The 21,078-nt window shown below is 46.1% G+C and overlaps 1 protein-coding gene across 1 annotated transcript in view; it reads right to left on the reverse strand.

The window, feature by feature from the left end:
- Positions 1 to 21,078, reverse strand: part of BLTP3A (bridge-like lipid transfer protein family member 3A) — a 34,543-nt gene that overhangs the window by 8,924 nt on the left and 4,541 nt on the right. Inside the window, exons 2-15 of the mRNA XM_051639147.1 lie at positions 11,580 to 11,742; positions 9,943 to 9,981; positions 9,408 to 9,499; positions 9,035 to 9,224; positions 8,480 to 8,620; positions 7,734 to 7,904; positions 6,618 to 6,795; positions 6,107 to 6,193; positions 5,350 to 5,514; positions 4,752 to 4,894; positions 3,854 to 3,995; positions 3,129 to 3,322; positions 837 to 2,386; positions 400 to 596 (exon numbers count right to left, since the gene is read on the reverse strand). Of these exons, the coding sequence (XP_051495107.1) occupies positions 400 to 596; positions 837 to 2,386; positions 3,129 to 3,322; positions 3,854 to 3,995; positions 4,752 to 4,894; positions 5,350 to 5,514; positions 6,107 to 6,193; positions 6,618 to 6,795; positions 7,734 to 7,904; positions 8,480 to 8,620; positions 9,035 to 9,224; positions 9,408 to 9,499; positions 9,943 to 9,981; positions 11,580 to 11,742 (3,452 nt within the window). The remainder of the gene's footprint in view (positions 1 to 399; positions 597 to 836; positions 2,387 to 3,128; positions 3,323 to 3,853; positions 3,996 to 4,751; positions 4,895 to 5,349; positions 5,515 to 6,106; positions 6,194 to 6,617; positions 6,796 to 7,733; positions 7,905 to 8,479; positions 8,621 to 9,034; positions 9,225 to 9,407; positions 9,500 to 9,942; positions 9,982 to 11,579; positions 11,743 to 21,078) is intronic.

Here is a 21,078-nt window from a genome sequence, read left to right on the forward strand (position 1 = left end):
GGGAACTCTCTCCAGCTCCTCAGATGAATTTCAGCAATACAGAGCTGGAATGAAAGTCACACACTGAAATGCTCAGTGCACCCTATTCCAGCCACCCCTTCCCAAATGCTGTGTCCCCACCCACCCCCCTGCACACATTTACAGTCCCTGCTCTTAGGTCAAATGCTTTAGAACATCCTTGTGTGCAGGGGTCACCCTCCCCACTTGTTTATACTCCTCATCTCAAAGAAAAAGCACCTACAAAAGCAGAAGGAGCCACTGTGGGTGAACTGCTGACAACCTTCCCAAAGGAGTGGCACCAGGGAATTCCACGCAGCACGACTTGGCTGCCCCTGGCAGAGAACTGTTCACCAGTGGGAAACAAGAGTGGGGAGGAGGATAAAGCCAAGGGGTTGTTACCAGAGTCTGTCAGCATCACAAAACCATCGCTGCCATCGCTGTCCACAGACAGCCCATCCTCAGGGCCACTCCCATCCACGGATGTGGTGTCAAAGGAATGCTGGGATGCTGTCCTCTTCATGGAGAAGAACCTCATTCGGCTGCTGCTGCCCCCACCTGGAGTCACTGCTCCCTCTTCTGCTTTGGGCACAGAATCCCTGCCAAAAAACCACAGCCATCAAGGCAAACAGTTCAGCCTCCACCTCACACAGACACCAGATTGGACCCTGAACACTTGCAAGTCAGATTCTAGTGTACTGAGACCATCCCCAGGAGATGAAGATCTAACCTCTCTCCCATCCCAATGATATGGAAAGAAAGGGAGCAGTCTGCCTCCATTTCCCCCCTCCCCAGCAGCCTCCCAGCTGTTGTGCAGCCCAGGAGGATGGCCCACTCACTTGGCTGGGGGGAGGGAGAGCATCTTCTGCATGGTGGAGGTCATCTTCTCCCGGCTCAGGCTCAAAGCATCTTTTGTTATAGACATGGCTTCTTTGGTGAGGTCCATAGTGACGTGCAGAGCTTCCTTTGTGGCATCCTTGGTGATATGCAGTGCACTAGACAGCTCCACCTCGATGTTCTTCAAAGGGATGAGCTCTGCCTGCCCATTGAGAGCAGCGTTTCCCCTTCCCAAGGGCTGTGTGTCTGAGGTTGGGCTAGGAGGGAGGGCAGGAGGGCTCTGAGGATGGCTGCTGCTCTCTGCTGGTCTTTCTGCAACCAGAGCTTCCACAGCTTCATGGGCTTCCTCTATCAAACCTTTCTCCTCTATGCTCTTACTGTGTGGAGCTGTACTCAAAACTCCATCACTTGTGGATCTTGGAAGTCTCTCCAGTGGTACAGTGGTTACACTGGGACCTGTATTTTCAATCCCACTGTCCTCCAGGGCCTCTGAGATGCTGCATACTCCCTTCTCTGAACTGGTCTCTGATTTCAGTCCCTTCTCTTCAGCCACCAGCCCCTCCTTGCTGTCTGAAGGCGAGAGCTCCGACTCAATCAAGCTTGTTGTGTCCGAGTCCAGGGACCTGGGTTCCAAGGCAGAGCCTGGTGCAGGATTCATGAGTAGGGCCACCTCAGCACTGTGGAACACAACTCCTACACAGGCAGACATGGGGTCTAGAGGAGACCCTGTCACTTCCTGGGTATCTTGGGCCAACTGCTCCTGTAGTGCTTGCAGGACTTCTTTCATCCTGAGTAGCACCAAGTACTGGTAGTGGTTGAGCCGAACTTTGACATGAACAGAGGAGGACACAAGGACATGGACATCAGCAGAGGCTTCCAGCTCTTTATCATCTACTCCACCATCCATTTCACAGTCAGATTCCCCCAAGACATCCATTGTCTCTCGGACCTTGGAGATGTTCTTCAGATCCTGGTCAGTCTTTGATCTTTGACAAAACCCATGTTCTCTGGAAAGGTTCTCATTCTTGGAGTGATGGCTAAAGCTGGCAGAGGGCTTGATTTTCAACTCAGGGGCAGCCAATTCCTGTCGCTTAGCTATCTGAGCTTGCCTCCATCTCTTGGGAAGGCAGGCCCAAATAGAAAGGGGAAAAGGGTCAATAAAGCTAAGGGCTCTGCCCTTGGAGCTTTCAGCTCCCTCAAAGCCCAGGGAAAGCTCAGTGAAATTCAGAGACCACAGATCTTCAGAGGCAGAGGTTTTGCGTAGCAGCTGGGGAAAGCCTGGCTGCTTCTGAGGCCTGTCATCCACCTCGTAGGCATGGCGCAGGAAAAGGGTGTGGAGGAGACTGAAATTGTCCTGAGACCTTGGGAACTTAGTGTAGCTGGAGTGGAAGAATTCCGAGCTGGCAAACTGACGGAAGAGGCTCTGGAGGTCCTGACAGGTGCAGGAGGGAGCGTGGCGGGTGTTGGTGGCAGTCACCTCTGACATGCAGATGCAGAGGCTCTGCGGACGATCCGGATGGTCACAGACTTTCTTCTCCACAGGGATGTTCAGCTACACAAAGAAGACAGACAGTACAAACAAAGCAGTGAGAAGGGACATTAACAGAGGCTTGTTCTAGCCATCTACACAAAAGGTCAGCTGTGAGATACAGGAACAACTGAGAAGTCTTGGTCTCCATTAAAATCCCAGGAGTTGGACTAGACTCTCAGTTTACCCCTATCTGAAAAATTAAACTTACAAATCAGGGAAGAGGAAAGAGACATGAGGGAATTTACATGGAATTTGATTTTTAGGCTCTTTTACCATCCATGGCTTATGTAAAAAAAAAAAACCAAACAAAAACCAAAACAAAAACAAACAAACAAACTTAAAACCACTGCTTTCATCTCTCTCTGCAAGAACTTACTATAGTTTCAGTTCTTTAAGCCTCCTCCTCACAGAACTGCTAACAGGGGTGGCCAGTGGAAACACCCCAGGATGTCAGTGCAGCAGATGGAGGCCCACTGGGAATGGTATGAGAGTCAAAGGGGTTTCCAAAGGCCAGAAAACAACTTTTCACTATTTGAATCAACCATTTCTGCTTGACACTGTTCTCATAAATACTGACCTGCCTGCCTGGAACTCAAGCACCTGTTTAAATGCCCATAAATTAAAACAGAACTAAAACAAATAGTAGACTGAAGTCAGAGAAAGGCAGAAGTTTTGTTTTCTTATTCTGGACCATTTCCTGGCCTCCTGTTCTTTCCATGACAGGGAACATTGAAGACTGGGAACAGAAGGAAGGGGCTGGTACCTTCAGTTTGAAGCCGTCCAGCCGAACATCAAAGTGCTCATCCCGCTTGCCCGAGTCCTCCAGCTTGTAGATGGCTTTGAACTGCTCCAAGCTGCGACAGAGATCCAGGCAGAAGAGGTTCATCCAGAGCACACTTGCTGTGTCCAGGGTAAGCATCAGGCCATTCAGTTGTACATACAGATTTGGGCATGGAACTACAATCAAACAGAATGGAGACAGGTTAATCACAGCAGTAAAGGCTCTTCAAGTGGTCTACAGCTCAGTGTGTAACCTGCACTGACAACACCAACCCAGAGAGCTTCAACTCCTTCTTCAAGACAAATCTTCTGATGAAAGGGAGAAGCTATGCACATTCTGCACCAGGCAAACTACCCTGGAGTGCCTGGAGGCACTGGAACAGGTTGCCCAGGGAGGTTGTGGAAGCCCCCTCCTTCGAGGTGTCAGGTTGGATGAGGCTTGTGCAGCCTGGGCTGGTGGGAGGTGTCCCTGCTCACAGCAGGGAGGTTGGAACCTGATGATCTTGAAGGTCCCTTCCAACCTTCACCATCCTATCATTCTATCCCACTTTCCCAGAGGGGGAAAAAAAAAAATTAGAAAGGCAAACATCAGAAAACTAAACAAATATAGACACCCAGAGAACCTGTAACAGGGTTCACACCTAAAGAATTCAGTTGACTGATTCTTTCAGAAACTTAGGAAAGAAGGTGCTAACCTTGGTGTATTACCTGGAAAGTCCTGATTGTCTGGGAAGTAATACTCTGTGAACTCAACATGGATTGCAGAGACCTGATGAGGAAGTTTGAGGAATTTTCTACTACAGGAAAGCAACATGGAGGGTTTCTTACTTTGTTGACCAGGTGTAGAAACCTGAAAACACAAGGGTAAGAAGCAGTTGTACAGAGTTCAGATTTGGCAAAACCAAGTGTCCCAGCCTGCAGGCTCCTGTATTCAATCCAGCTCATTTACACATCAAACATACTTTGCTTTCAAGTAAAAATAAAACCTTTTTCTACCTGCTAATATTGCCAGCTCCTCTCCTTTGAGGGAATTTAGTTCTCTCTGTCTCCTGTCACTGCTAGTAAGAGCCACAACGAACAGAATTAGGTGATGTGAATACACAGAACTAAAATCTGTTCTAGCTTTCTTCAAAGTTAACAGCAAGTTGGCAAACCCATTCTAGTCTGGTACTGATTATGCTCTTGCAATGGTGACAGGGTACGTGGGTGATCCAGTCAAGTGATGCTTTCTGTCCTCAGGCAGGAAGCATGAGGGAAGACTTATTCCTCCCTTGTCAAAAGATCCATATCCTCACTAACTTCCCAAATGCATGGTATCTTTCACCCCAAGCCTGTCTAATGCTTGATGCAAGTCCAGATGTTACCACGGAGTACAGAAACTCTGTGGCTATGAATGCAATTTCCTCTGAGCAAGGAAACTACCCACACTCCATCCTTGGTTTAAAAGCTTTAAGCGCAACATAATTATGGGATATGGGTTCTCTGAGCAGAGCTTTGATTATCTTGAATGACCCGAGATTTGAATTGTTTGGTTGAACCATATCAGATTAAATATCTTTTTAAAAATTTACATGTGAACACGTCCTGACACTGCTCAGATCCCTACCTGGTGGACATCCAGGTCATCCACTCGAACCACCACACAGCTGGATCGAAGCCGGTTCCAAGGAGGGTGCCTGAGTCGGGGCAAACTTGTGGGAGGTCCACGGCCTTTCTCTGAGGGACTTTTATGAGTACTCAATGAAGGATCTGTGGGGATGGAAAAGCAGAACCAGCAGGGTTTTACTCATCTCCTTGGCAGTGAACTTCACCATCACTACCAACATGTATGTGCATAGAGAGCAGAATTAACAGCCCCCAAATTAGAAACAGATTAGCATGGCAAGGCAGGGAAAAACATTAGGACTTCTGAAGGAAGAACACTCTGAAAGATGAGCCTGCTCTCTAGCAGAAGAACACATTCTTCAGCCAGGCTTATGAAGAAACTAGGAGAGTGACCACTGCAGCCTGTCCATTCCTGCTGCAGTGTTATTCCAGCCACCTTCCCTCACCATTCTGCTTATGGTTTTAATGTGCTGTGGCTCTCTGCAGCAACAAATCAGCTGGCTAAACTGGGAAGAGGCAACTAGAGTTATTGCTGGATGCAGAAAAATTGTTACCATCTTGTTACCAGCTTTGTTAGGAGTTTTATCAACTGCCATTACCTGGTTTCTTTTTGAAGGGGGAAAGTGGAGTCCTGGCAAATGCAGGGTCCATTTCTTCATAAAGCTTCTCAATCTTGCTTTGAAATTCACTGACCAACTCCTTCGCCCACTGTCCCCGTGTTTCCATTGCTTCACTGTACCTCACCCAATGCTTGCAGGCATCTCCTGCACAAAAGCAAACATCCTGGCATTAAAAATTAGGTTCTTGGATACACACAAGCCTCAGACATAAGCAGATCTGGACAGGATTCCTCTTTATTGGCATCAGATCTGAACATACAATATGCAGCAAAGTGCTTGTGAAACAAGTGCAGCCTTTCACAACTAACAGAGCTGGTCCCACTAGTAAGTGTTCCAAATTCAAGTATTGGGAAGAATGCCAAGGTCATTTCTCCTTGATTTTTCAGCTAACCACAAACAGATTTTCTCCTGGCATGCATCCTATAGCCCTTCCGAATCCATCAGGCACACGTAGGAACCAGATCCAGAGCTTAAGCAACTGAAAAGGAATCCAAAGTTTCAAGTTGATGTCTTTATGACTGACAGTAACTTATTCTTCTCTTTGGGCCTTGCTCTGCCAGCAACATGTCAGTCACCCATTGACAGGTAACTCAGATTAACCCTGCCCATGGGGACTGAAGTCCCAAGTCCTTTGTGGAGCCTTTCTTCCAGCCCTGCCTGAAGCCACGCATCATCACTGTTCCTCAAATTCTTTCTTATCCCTCTCCTCAAGCTGGAAGGCCACACACTCCCCTACCTGCCCTGTGGAAAGGATAATAGTCAAAAGCCATCCTCCTGAAGGTCAGCTGCATGGCACCTCCCAGCATCCCATGCTTTAAAGTGCCTGTGGAAAAGAGAAGAGAGAAAACCATGAGCACAGAATGGTTTGGGTTGGAAGGCAGCTTAAAGATCATCTATATCCAACCTCTGCATGGGCAGAGACACGTCCCACTAGACCAGGTTGCTTCAAACCCCACCCAACCTGCTCTTGAACACTTCCAGGGATGGGGTATCCACAACTTCCCAAGCCCTGCTCTAAGAGAATTCAGAACAACATTGCTCTGATTGCCACCACTGACTGATTGTCACCGTGGCCAGTATTACAGTATCAGAAAGTTGTATCAAAATCCTGTCCTAGGCAAGGACCAGTACAACTGAATGTAACAGTAACATGCAAGATGTTTGTTTGCAAGAGGAAAATCGTCCTTCAAGGCAGAAAATTGATTAATGGATCAGTGTTTTCCTCCTGGAGCTGCTCTCTCAGTTACCTGTCTCCTGAGTGTGGCTGTCATCACAGATATGCAGATCCAGGCGTGAGATGAGGAGGTGGTAGGAGGACTCCTTCATGTCATGCTTATCAAAGTATTGACTGATGCTACTTGCATTTGGGCTGACTCCAAAGGGCTGAGACCAGGACTGCTGGGTACTTGGAGCAGGTGGTGTGATCTATTAGAGACAAGCTCAGTAAGAACCAACAGAAAGCAAAATATTCTAGAAATTGAATTGGGAGTCCAGAAATTTGGATCCTTTCGTATGTTCTCATGAACAAAACTCTTGGTCTGTGTGGTTCTGCCTCCTCTACATCAAGCTACTCTTCATTTATCTTGGAATCAAACTTCCACCACCAGGAGCAATATTCCACTTTCCTCATTCTTGCCTCAAAAAACATCTTTTGTCCTTTTCCCTACATATTTATTCTGCAACATTCATCAAACCATTACTCAGCAGAGTGTTTGGAAAACAAAGCCAGTGGTTAGGGAAGTTCAAGGTTACTGGCAGAAGCAGCTGCTCCAGGGTTCTCATGCCCTGCTAAGCTACATGCAAACCCAAGAACAACTGCAAACATCAAGAGCCCTTTCCAGAGTATTAGGAAGATAAAAAGAAACCTGAACAACAACAGTGAAATTAGATGTCAATGTTTTCCCTGGAGAATCCCAGCTCACTTTGTTTTTATGGCTTAATTTATTGTACCAGAGGCCCTTCCCCAAGGCCTGTGCAGATTGTCATTCCACTCTTTCTAGAACATATTTATTGCTTGTTACCAAATCAAATCCTTTTGGGACCTTCTGCAACTTTCCATGTGCCAGCCAAACTGGAAAGCCCATGAAACTCACCACCACTTTTTCCCTGCCATCAGATAGAATCCAGCCTTTGACTAAGTGTGAACATTTTCTAATGCTTACTGGGAATGAATCCCACTCCTTTGGTCACTTCACTACCCAACAAGAGCCCACAATCCATGCAATGCTGACCTGACACCAGGCACCAGATCCTCAGGGAGTACTGTGAGGGAGGCCCAGATGCCACACAAACAGAAACTGCCTCTATCACCTTGTCTTCTCCTTTTTACTGGCAGACCAACATCCAAATTATTACTCACTCACCTGTACAGACTCTGGTGCCAAGCTTTTCCTTTGCTGAGCAGACTTCTCCATGGCTTCACTCAGAGACTCTGCATATTTCATCATTGCTTTCAGCTGTGAGTCTGTCAGCACCCAGAGCAGGTCGTCCAGGAGAAACATCAGCTTGGATGCCAGCACATTGCAATCTTTGGTCTGGAACAGCAAGGGAGAGTCAGGGACTTGGAGAATTGCAACTTTATACATACATCCTCCATGACAGACAGAAGCTGCAGCAGAAATGAGAGATGTTGCTCTGGAACTTCAACTGAGAGACAAGTTAACTTAGCTGGTGGACATCCACAGTGTCTCTCCTCTGAAAAGGAAAGTAGTCAAAGCTACTTCCCCTTTAGGAGGCAAATTGCTCACTGGTTTAAAAAAGAAAATAAAAGAAAAAAAGATAGCTTAATTTTCCATCATCACATTTCTGTTGACAGCTAAAAATAAGGCTACAAGGCTCTAATTTCCCAGTAAAGAGATGACAGCTCTCCTTGGGATATTCCAATGAATTTTAAAACTTGCTCCATACATGTTATCCTCCCCTGGGAAATAAACTGCTTTGACATTTGGTAAGAACACAGCTGCCTCCAACAGAAAACACAGCAACACAGCAGCCTGGGCTGAACGTTGTGAAGGGAAAGAACAGTTGCTGGGAACGTGGGAGGAAACATGCAGCATCACTGCACCAGGCAGTGAAAAAGTCTCCTGCAAAGTAAGGAGGAAACTCTCACCCTTCTCTTCAGGGAGATCTGGATCCTCCCCTGGTTGGTAATGAGTCTCAGAGGAGTAGTAACAGGATCCTGGTCACCATTGTCAGTGGCATCTGCTTCTATCCGAAGTGTCTGCCAGGTGAGCTCTTTGAATGTCAAAACCTGCCCAGAAGGAGAACAACAGAAAAATGCTGAGATTTTCTATAACTTTAAGGATTAACATAAATGCTTAGATGTGGAATGAAACAAGGCCACAGAAAATCATCCAACACACTTTTATTCTGTGATCCAGGCACAAAAATGACATCATGCCCCCAGGTAACATCCAACCCTCTCTTTCACTTGGAGCTTAAAACCAGACAAACCACAAGGGTGTTCAGAGCTGCTCCAGTTTCACTCAGATCAGAGGAGCTTAGAGAAAGGTCTGAACACAAGTCAGCTCTCAGCCACCCTGTTCCACCAAGCCTTCACTGGATGAGAATTCAGACACCAGCCTGATTACCCCAGGGGAATGGGGTAGCACAAGTGCCCTCCTCCTGTGCATGTCATGCCAGGCAGCACATGACAACCCTTTACCTCTCCTCTCTGGGGGTCCGTGATGCGGGTGAGTCGCAGGTCGCTCTGTTGCCAGTTTGGATTGACACTGTAGCCTTGGAGCTGCCATAGCTCAAAAGATGCATGAAAAGCCTTGGAGTGAATCTTGATAGTGATGGAATTGACAACAATAAACATCCCCTCCACCACCTTTTCAGCAAAGCCATATTCACTGCAAAGAGAAGATCCCTTGTTGCAATAAAAGGCCTGGTGGAGGTAAGGCTACAGAGAGAGACTCCAATGTTAGAGACACTTAAACCCAAGTGCAGGGAGGTCAGTGGTTAACCAACCAGAACCATGGTCACCCATACCACAGTGGGATGTCAGAAAGGACCCAGAGGGCTGAGGGTCTGACCTTTGACCTGCAGCCAGAGCAATGGGGGACTGTCCATTGGGTGGCCGAGGCTCCTCACATGTCCGCATCTCCACCTCCACTTTATCCAGGTACTGCAAAGACAAGATAAGGGAGCAGTAAATACAAGACCAAGACTCCAGCTCAGCCTAACAGCCTTAGCTCTGAGACTCCAGAGCAGGGATAAACAAGCTCTGGAGTCTCATGTGTTAAAGCTCTCACACCACCAGTGCCAGGATGGTTGGGTAATCTGAATCCCCAGAAGTGGAGTGGAACATAAACAGCAAAAGCCAGGCACAAGGTGGCCCTGGACTTCACTGAGAGCTCAGCCCAGCTTTGCCCTGCAGTGAAATGTGGGTCTTGTGGGAGGTCAGTCATTGCCAAACTGGATTATTCTCAGAAATCCCCTTCCCCTACGTGCTGAGGGCCTGGAGGATTTAGGTCAAGGGAAAATTTGAGTATGCACTTCAGTTTCCCTTCACAGACCTTCTCTCGAAGGGTGAGGATGAAAGGGAATGAACAAGAGGCAAAACATTACCAGGCAGATTGGGTGTGTTTTCAGCTTCGTCCACTGGATCTGAAACAACAAAGTTGAGGTTAAAAGCATTATCTTTGCAGTGGAAAGTTTGAGAAATTGCAGGGAAGCATTTGAGCCCAAAGTTCTTCTCTGAGGAACGACCCCAGTGACAACCCATCATGTGTGGCCATATCCAGGTCAGACAGGCTGACACAGACAAGTCAGAAGACATTCCAGCCACCAGACCTATAAATCCAGCTTCAATCCTGGATCTCATGTATCATCACAAGTAACAGATACTCTGCAGGTCAGATGCTGACTTTTCATACTCCCTTATGGAGAACATTCTTGTCCTTAAAGAGTTTACAATTAATTGCTGCTGTAACTGGAAGCCAGGTAAGTCTTTTGAGGAGCATGCACAAACCAGGAAGATTAATTCTCTTACAGTGACACTTATTCTGCAGTTCTTGTAGGAGGGAGAACAAATGTTTGTTACTAAATTAAGCAGATCTGACTCTAAAAACAGAACGGATCAGATGAGCAAGACAAGCTCATTTTTATTGTCACTTGGCAGAGCAGAACCATATTTCTTTCCTAGCAAGTCTCTCCAATACACTAAAAACTTTTCCATCCATGTAATGCAACTGTGGTTGGTACCAACTGAGACTGAACAATCTGGCATTTCCTATCCACTGGAAAAAAAGTAATTTTGCTCTAAATAGCACAAGGAGGAAGAATTTGTGAAAGAGCTGAGTGTGCAAAAGTGCAAGTGCATGCACAGTGTCAGTGATCATGCATGTAAATGAAGAAGTGTGGGCATAAAGGCTGAATGCAGAGAGTGCAGCTCTTCACACACACTGTTTGCACACTTCTTATGAACTGCATTTTCAACAATTAAGACTTCAGCTCAACTTGTTTTTACAACACCTCACAGCATCATTAGGCTTCCAGAGAACTGCACTCATTTCTTTTTGCTTCCTGTCCCTGTTGCAGGGCTGTGTTACTTCGTCAGCACTGAAAAAAATCATCAGTGGGGACAAAGGAAGACACAGAAAACTCCTCTGATATCAAAATAGCAGAGAAGTGGGAGGGAATGAGCAAAGAGAGGTCTGTAAAATTCTAAATGACATGGAGGTGATGAATAGGGAACAATTGTTCACTGTTTCTTCCAATAAGAGCACCAGGAGTTTATCAATTAAAATTAGTGTTTGCAGGCTTGACACAAGCAAAAGCAGATGGAGTGAAGGTGTGAAATTCCTGGCCACAGCACACAGTGGATGTTCAATAAGTGGGTCCTGAAAGCATGTGGGTAAATTCCTGGAAATTCATGACTGGTTATGAAATGCAAAGACTTCACAGCTGGCTTAACAAGTCACCTGCAGGGGAAGAAGGATTCCAGCACACTTTCTCTGTGCTTCCCTCAGAATCCCCTACCATCTGCTGCTGACTGCTCTCAGGGGTGGAAACCTCAGCTAAGGATCTGTTGAGACCTGTTGCAGCCACTTCCCAGCCTTCCATCAGCACCATCACACACCTAGAGCACAGGGGCTGAGATGTGGGGATTGAATTAGCTCGTGATCCCTCATCAGGAATGCCCAGGTGACAACCAGAAGCTACCAACAGAAGGCCTCAACCATGTCTGAGCCTCCTCTGCTCACCCTGATGGATGCCTTGTTGCAGTAGACCCGAGTGATGGCCAGCCAGGTGGGCAGCTCCAGCACATTCTGCAGCACCTCCTCATCCAGCTCCAGGTTGGTCAGCTGCCCCTGCCCTTTCAAGGTGCTCAGGTTGATTTTGTCTGGAGAGAGATTCTTGGTAAACCTACAAGAGAAGAAAGAGGAGCCTCTAAAAACAACCCCCAGCAAAGCTGCTGAGACAGGAGGAGCTTTTAATAGAGGTATTTTAAACATAAAACTCTGTTTTTTGTTTTGTTCTGACATTTTTAAACCCAGGACATGTTGGTTGCTTTGGAAAAAAAAACAAACAAATGTCTTTACACTTTGACATTTGAGGATGTGTTTGTTTGCTGTGGTATGTCAAATTCAAGCCTGAAAAACAGAAAGTTCCTTGAAAATCACTAGGAGAGTGGAAACCACCGAAATTGCCCTAGGACAAGACCAAAGAAAACCAAAGCCAAACTGCAACAGGCCAGCAGTTCTGCTCCCCCCAGAAGAGCTGTATCAGTGGTCAAAAGTTTCATTATCTCAATTATTTTTGAAGTTTTTGATGCAGGAAAGTAAAAAGTCATTAATAAACTATTTTTGTGGCTACTTCTTTAAACACCAGACTCTCAATCCAGCCTGCTCTTTGATCAGCAGGTCCAGACGTGCAACTTAACTCCCCTCCCAAGCTCCTGTCATCCTCTCCCTTTGGCAGCCAGCAGCTGCTGCTCTCTCTGGTTGCAATTTTTCCTCCCAAGAGCTTCTGGTGTTTTCACCTCCCTTACATGCAGCCTGGTATCTTCAGAGCCTTTGTATGCCTGAGATTTAAATGATAAGGATGAAACAGTTTCAGCAGGACTAGCTCAACCACAGTGTATTCTGGTGTAGATCTGAAAACCTCTGACTTCATCAAAACCACTGTGTCCCCTAAGAAACCAGAAGAGCCAGTTTAGAGGGCAGCAGGACCACAGAGGCTCTGCGTGTGTGTGTGAGCAAAACCTCTCTGGGAAGGGTGTCTCCATCAAACCCTTCTGTGCAGAAGGGGCAAGGCAAGTCACACAGTTCAAAGCTGAAGACCTCCTGCAAACAATTCACCCGCTGCTGAAGAAGTCAGGGCTTATTCCACACATTCCTCCATGCTAATGCTAATTCTAATTCTGTACAGTGGTCCAGAAAGTGGAAGAGAATGAAAGACCTTATTGTCAACGTAAGCAGGATTAGTCTCAGTTAGTCACACGCTGCCATTCTCTCCTCTCCCTGCACCAGCAGTGTGGGCTCCTTCTCTGTGAAAGGCACAAAGGACATCTTGAACAAAGTCATTGCTCAAAGAGGGGAGGGGAAGAGGAACCACAGCAACACTGCCAGGATGGCAGCTGACGTGGCCACCAAAGAAGCATGAGGTGTAGCACAAAACTGGCTGAGAGGTCAGAGTAGCTGCTGGTCAGTCAACCCAGGGCTTCCTGGAAGAAAAGTGCCCTTCCAAAGTGAAGGTTTTGTTAGGAGAAAGTGTGACAGATGGTGAAGAGCCACTGATGGTAACCTTAACACTACTGATGGGACAGCTCTTGCAAGAGGAGGGGGGCACAAACAGCCCTGAGTTTGCCTACTACTGCTTTTTACCTTGATCCCTGCCACTGCAGAGCCTTTTGCTGCCACAAAAGCCTGACTCAAACATTTACTGTGTCATGCTGTCACCTTCCTCCCCTGAGCCAAAGGTACACACTGACAGCTTATTAAAGACCAAGGTTATAACACACCTGTCAGCATCTCAGGCTGACATGTTCACTGCAAACTTGTTACTCCCTTTAACCCAAGGCCCTCATGTTTAAACACACCCAGGAAGGTGGCCAAGTTCAACACTGCTTCTCAGCATCCATAGAAAGAAGTAACACAGTCCAGAGCATGCTCCAGCAGCTGCTCCAGTGCTGGGGAGATGCAGGGATAGGCTGAGTGTAAGGTTTGTGCTTGCAGTCCCCCTGTGAGCACCCACAACCTCAGACACTGCTGAAAACCAGACAAAATACTTCCAGAGGCAACACATCAGCATGCTTGACTTGGGTGAGAGAAGCAGGTCTGTTGAAAGCTGCTGTAATTGTGTCCCCTGAGATTGGATACTAAGAATGAAACAAACAGAACCTGAACAGGTAGGTAATAAAAAGCACTTGGCACTGTTAAACTCACAGGCTACTGTGGGCAGTGATCAGCTTACAGGTGGGGAGAGGCTAAGGCACAAAGCAGCTTTCTCACACTTGCGAAGCAAGGATCAAATCCTCATCCCAGGCTAAGCATGCTTAGATGGGGAAACTGCTTTCAGGTGGTAATGCAGAAACAAAATACAAGGACATGTCTGAACCAGGGCATGACTTCTGTTTAATGTGGATGTGTATCAAAAAAACCCAGTAAGGCAGTGAAAGGACGCTAAGCTGTGAAACTGGACACAGCTGGGGAGTGGTATGAAACATGATCTAGCTAAAAACAAATAACTATTTGTAATCATCTGCAGGGGAAGGCTGCAGAAATCCTGCTGGACAGGTAAAGAAACCACTACCAGACTCTACAGAAGAATCCTTTCAGGAGGTATTCTGGATGCACCAAAATGTGCTGTTCCATCCTCAAGAGAGGTTCCAGACCCCACTGATGATGGGACAATGGAAGCTGCAAGGTTTGTAAACAAATTCTCTCTTTTAAACCACACTATCAAAATTCCTGCAGCTCTCAGTGTCTCCCACTGTAAAGGAATCGGAGATCTTCAAATGGGAAAATCTTCACATTTAAGACATTTTGATACATGTAATGCTCATTAGATCCAGCTTAGAGGAGGAAAACAAAGTGTGCCCATGAACTTGGGAGTTCATAGATGCCAAATCTTCATTACATCTTGAAAGGAGCTGCTCTGGTCACTGCCAGGGGAAGGGAAAGCATTGAGAGCAGCAATTTCAGCCATTTATTGGCAGACTTGCTCCATTCATGCTCATTAACAGTAACATTTTTGGCAGCATGAATTGCTGGCTTAGAGAAAAGTGAATGAAACCAGTAACTATTCGGAAAACTGACAGTGTGGGATATTTGCACTTTTTTTTTTTTTTTTTTTTTTGCAACTGTACCAGAAGCCACACATCACTAAGCCAGTAAACTCCAAGGCCAGCACTCCTTTTGAGCTTGCCAGGATTACCATGACAAAAGTCAAATCAAAAAACCTTTTTCTGTCTTCTATAGAATTGTCACTGCAGAGTCAGGAGGGCATTTTGCATCTGTGCAGGCTCCCACCAGCAGCATGAATCCACACCAACATTACCAGGAGCAGCATTCTGCCCCTGGCAGTGCCCCCAGCCAGAAGCTGCACAACAGCCAGTGCACAAACACCACAGAAAGCCTTCCAGGGAATAATAATCCTGCTGCATTCACCATGAAGGCCGTGGGAAATACAAGATAGATGCTTGCAGCAGCTATAGCTGGGGAAGTCCTGCTAGGTCAAGCCTCCTGCTTAGCCCAGTGGTTTGTGGAGAAGAGTTTTCCCACCAGTTTCTTTTCACTTTGGATGACACAACTGTTAGGGCACTCAATGAATGTTCATAAGAAGCAGATGCAGTCATTAACAGGGCTATCCTAATTTCATAGCAGACTAAAAGGCTCATCCTGAGATGCTAACAACACCCAGATGACTTAAACCTCAACATCTTCCTGGCATTTGGCCTAAAAGGATGATGCTCTTTACAGAAACTCTCAGCTTTCTTGGGCAGTTTCCGAGATAATGATTTGATTTGCGTCATGTCTTAGGGGGAAAAGGTACAGGAGTGTCAGTCTATTTGCTCAATCATCAGCTTGAATATACATCAAAAAGTGATGTCCTGATGCCACTACTAAAAGAATGACTGCCCAACTAATCAACTTGCACATCCTAAGGCCACAAACTCACCGATTGCAAGAGGAAGTTTGGCCAAATCTGATTGCTGGCAATCATCATAAATAATAAATTTATGGCCACATTTGTAGCTGTCTGGCCACACTGTCTCCAACTGAGCAAATACACAGACAATGTCAGGAGAGGATGCCTGAAATCATAAAACTTATTTCCAGATCCATCTCTCTCATGACCTTGCTGCCACATGCTACAGGAACAATCTCCTCAGTAGCTTCATACACCAAAACTAGATCTTGTGCCTCAGCTTCTTCTCCTGCAGTTACTCAGTAATCATTGTCTATTGTACATAATCACTACCTTCAGCTAAACACATTTATTTCTACTAATATCTTTGTTACTATGGTTATTACATATGAGAGCTAATTAGCACTACACCAGTGACCTTGATTTTACTTAATGACAAGCATCATCTATTGGCAGGAGGAAGGAGCTGTAGGGCCTGCAATCCTATCCACAGTTGCAGATAGCAGATGGAAAAATACTCTACACACAAGTAAGCCAGGAAGAGAGTAACTTATCAGATGCAATCTGAAAACAGACAAGAAATATTAAGGACCTCAGGGAAACCGCTGCAGACAAGATGGTTCTTTTGCAAGGGTAACTGCAAGGGAAGACATGAAGACTTTATTTGAAACACAAATATATACCCTAAGCAACTCTGGCAGAAGGGCAGAAACTAGGCATGCGGAAAAACAACTGTATTCTGGCCAAGACAGACTTGCTCTTTACCCAGTATCTTTCCCAGAGCCCTGCCTGGTTAGGTTTTGGACAGGCTACATCTTGGAATTTCCATAATTTCCCTCAAGAGGGTGTTCTGCGAGTCAAAAATCTCTGCAATAGGCCATTTCCCCTCATATTAAACCTACTTTGCTCACAACTCAAGGAGTTTGTTTACTCAGAAAAATGGGTTTTGCCTAATACAAGAAAAGGTCAGTGACTTCCAAAAACAGGAAAACTTTCAAGGAAGAGAGAAGCAGCTTTAACTGCAAGACACACTTCTGAGAATGAACAGAACAACAACTTGGGAGGAAATAAAACTGGGCAAGGGATCAAAACTTCTGTAAAAAAGGAAAAAATAGCTGCCTTTAAGACCCATAGGAAGAAGAAGTAAATGCCCTTTCAGGAAGAAAAGCCATTTAAGTTTTGGTATAACTGAGGAGCAATCTGTCTGGTGAGCATGCACAGACCTAGTCAAGACTGAGAGATTCAGACTCAGACAAGGAAGGGAAACAAGCTGAATTAGCAAAAGATGAGACTATTTTATTCCCAGTATTAGATGGTATCTAGCACTAATCTAGTTGGTATCCTACCAACTTAGTAGAAAGCCATTTAGAATTGAAGGGAATCTGAGCACTACCAAACTAACCACAAACTCCACAGCTTCAGCTGTACTCTGTGTACAGCACTGATGCATCCTCCATCTCCAGGAAGGCAATAATATTTTCCTCCGAGGGCAAAGAGGTCCCACTGCAATAAACCTGATGACTTTGTTCTACTGATGTTACACACCAACCTGCCTACACGTTACCAGGTAACTTGGTAACAGCCTTTAGAACCATTCTGGTCAGCTCCTTATCAGGGTGGATTTGAGTGCATTGTGTACCTGTACACACGTGCCACTGGTGCCTTTATATTATCAGCTTTCTGTTTTTCCAAGCTCCAACTACAGTGAATAAGAGGCTGGATCACTCAACCACCCAAAGGCAGTTTCACATGTGCTACAAAACACCCTTAGGCCCAAAACCAACGGGTCATCAGTTCTCTTGGCTCCAAATTATCTACTGCAATACAATATGGCTAAGGTAAACAAGCTTAGAAGTTCAATTCAAAGTGAATCAACTCACAGAGGAAAAACAACATTTCCAAGGAGATCAGGAAGGAAACAACTACTACCCAGAGCATGAACATCAGGTCATTCCTTTCTGAAGTCTGCCTGCTTAGACCCTGAGGGCAAATTCCTGTCCCAAACAGAAATGACTCTTAAGCACTTGAATGCTGGAAAACAGCAAAGGCTCCATATGCTTCTTGCACCGCACCCACTGGCAATGAATTTGGTAGAGACCTACAAAAGCAAACCACAAACTAATCTGAAAGGAAAAGAGGCTGGGTTTTTGGCAGGGACTAAACTCCACCTCACTGAGGAACTGTTGTGCTATTTCTAGCGCATTGGCTGGAAGCTCAGTAAAGTTTAAATGCCACCTGCCCCGTGCTCCAAAATCTGCAGTGCAAACCCTCATCAACTGCCAGGGAACTTCCCAAGACTAAATCTCAAATAAATAATAACAGAGGAAAGAAAACTAGGAAGAAACATGTAAATAAACGCATTACCCAGAAGCCTACTCCTCAGTTTTTAAGGAATTATTCACCCTGCAAACCAATCTGCATTTTTGTTTCCAACCTGCAGAAAACATGACATAATTCAGACTCAACCGAGCAGCTGCAGAGGAGGTAAGAGCTGAAGGAGCCTGGGAGGAAGAAGACAAGGGGACAAGAGTCATGTTTAACAGCCCCTTTTCCTGATCCATCTGAAGAGCAGCAGTGGGAGAGGTTCCATGTGGCCAGCTGCAAAACCCAGCAGGTGTGAGGACAGATCCAGCCACATCTTCCTCCTGAGCCACTGAAGTGCAATTGATTTTTGCTGCAACAAGAGTCTATTTAGCATTCCAGAAACAACACACTTCTCCCTCCAGCCAAGTGAAAGTGGTTGGAAACACCTTGAATCCAGCAGCTTTGTAAAACTGACCATTTGGGATTTTTTTCTGATTAACTGCAGCACTGCAACCCTGATTTTAGAGATGACTCTCTGAGAAAGGAAAATACCACATCCTGTTACCTGTGCACCCTCTTTTCCCACCCTTCTAGAGCAAAAGAGTGGTAGCTGGTTATTACTTCACTCCAAATGAGTTTGGGGCTCCACCTTTCCATCAATAATTCCTCAGTATTAAAATATTAAGTGGTAGAAAAGCCATCAAAATGTAGTAGGATAATAAGAAACTTCCAAATGACTACATTAAAGTGTTTACATCCAGCCTCAAATGCTTTGCAAGACACAGATTATAAGAATTTAGAGACAAACTTATTCCAAGTGGCTCAATGCTGGATACCTCAGGAGCTCTGCAAAATAGCAGCTGGGAAGGAGCTGCTTCTTTGCCTTGACAAAGCTTCTTTCTTATAAATTGGCTCAGAGTTTTCTGCTACAAACCATTTCCACCCTATTCCCAAAACTGCTTCTTTTTGCCAATATTCCCGAGGCTATTTTCAGAGCAATGGACAAACTGGCTCGTTAGAATTATCTCTGCTTATCTGCTGGGTAAACTATGACATCAGATAACTAAGCAACAACCCCACAGCCACAAAGGACCACACTGCCAACTGCCCTCCAGATGGCCCCATGGGTCCTCATCTGTCCCCAAACCCTCCCACCTTTTGAGACAAGTTCTCCTGCTCCCAGCCACACCAAGATCAAGATCAGCCTGGAGAAGAGAAGGCTCCAGGGAGACCTTAGAGCACCTTCCAGTGCCTGAAGGGGCTCCAGGAAAGCTGGGGAGGGACTTTTTACCAGACAGGGCAGTGACAGGACAAGGGATAATGGTTTTAAACTGAAAGAGGGGAGATTTAGGTTAGACATCAAGAAGAAATTTTTCACCATGAGGGCAGGAAGGCACTGGAACAGGTTGCCCAGGGAAGCTGTGGCTGCCCCATCCCTGGAGGTGTTGAAGGGCAGGTTGAATGGGGCTTGGAGCAACCTGGGCTGGTGGGAGGTGTCCCTGCCCATGCAGGGAGGTTGGAACCTGGTGATCTTTAAGGTCCCTTCCAACCTTCACCATTCTATGACTCTCTGTAGAACTTAATTCAGGAAGGTTTAACCCCCCCGGATCACCTGCTGTCTGTCCCACACTTGTGTTGTTCACACCCTCTTCAGCCACACCAAAGCAGATGCAAGCCCCTTGAGGTGTGAGAACACAACCACATCTCTCCTCTGCTGTTTCTGCCATTGTTAGCCTGAGCACCAGCTGCAGGAGGAGGTTATTTTGGACTTTAGCTACCAGATTTGTTTTCCAAGCCTTTGAATTTCAACTTGTGTGCTTTGTGGCATTTGGATACCCAAGAAATTACTGCCTGGCTGAGCAGAACTCACTGCAAAGCAGGAACCAGCAAATGCAAAAGTAATGGGATTTTTATCACCAGTTTTTAACTGCTGGAAGCCATGTGGTTTCACCTATTTCCCATAGCTGCAACGGATATTTTAGGCAAATTGTTGTCTTCAGCAGCAGCAACTTCCCTGGTTGCTGAAGGAGAATATTAAAGCAGCTAAAGCCAAAATTGGAAGGCTAGTCTCAATTCCAGCAAAGAGACTCTGTCCCAGGCAAAGGTTCTCCAGCGGTGCCTTCTGACTAAATCACTCCATGATTGTGTAGCTTTGCCAGGTCCTTCCCAAATGCAGTTTCCTTGCTTTCCTCCCTAAGCACCATGCTCTTTAAATTTCTTCCAGTTAATTTAGAATCAAGGTCAGGAAACTGGGAGCAACCTGAAGCCTTAAATGGTAAGCACACACCTTTTACTGACTGCAGGTGTTTCTAAATCAGAAGGTTTCCAACACATTTTACTGCCTGCATGTGCAGTCACTGTGACTGTCACTGCAAGGGCACAGCTGCCTCTCAGTGATGCTGCAGAGCACTTCAGGACAACTGAGAGGCAAACAGAGCAGAGAATTCATACTGTATTATTAAAAGTCTGGAAATCACTATAAGGGGATGTAGGGATAATAAACTGGAAGAGGGGAGATTGAGATGAGATCTTAGGAAGAAATTCTTTGCTGTGAGGGTGGTGAGACCCTGGCCCAGGTTGCCCAGGGAAGCTGTGGCTGCCCCATCCCTGGCAGTGTTGAAGGGCAGGTTGGATGGGGCTTGGAGCAACCTGGGCTGGTGGGAGGTGTCCCTGCCCATGCAGGGGGGTTGGGACTGGATGATCTTGAAGGTCCTTTCCAACCCAAACCATTCCATGATTCTATGACTGCAGCATTTGGCCAAGAAATTTAAGGACTGAGGGGAAAGAAGTGCTCTTTGTACTTGGGGAATTCCCCACACCTCAATGTTGGGCAAATGGTGCATATCTGATAATGTGATCTGACCTTCTGCCCAGTACAAGCCACAAGCCCCATCTTAACAATTCCTGAAAGGTAGAGACTGAATCCCAGTTTCTTGGCTGAAGAACCACTGCTTCTGCCTCTTGTCCCCATCTTTTCTGAGAAGAAGGATGGGTGCCCTTGGGATAACACATCTCACTTTTGCCACACTGACCTCTCAGAGAAGCCAGTAACACCAAACAGCAGAATGACCATGAGCTGCAAAGGCCTTTATGTGTCCTCAGCCTGAGAGCACATCTCTGCTGGAGGGGGTGGACAGAGAACAGGGAAAATCATATCCTTTTGACCACAGAGGCACAAACAGCTCCAAACCAAGTGAAGAGCTAATCCAGTAATGCTACAGAACAGGCAGGGCTCACGTGGCAGAGCAGTTCTGGGTCTTGGAGCCAGCCAACTCTAAAATCTTTCCATGTGGCACAGAAGTAGCA

The sequence above is a fragment of the Apus apus genome, chromosome 23 (assembly GCF_020740795.1).
Source record: "Apus apus isolate bApuApu2 chromosome 23, bApuApu2.pri.cur, whole genome shotgun sequence".
Taxonomy (NCBI): Eukaryota; Metazoa; Chordata; class Aves; order Apodiformes; family Apodidae; genus Apus; species Apus apus.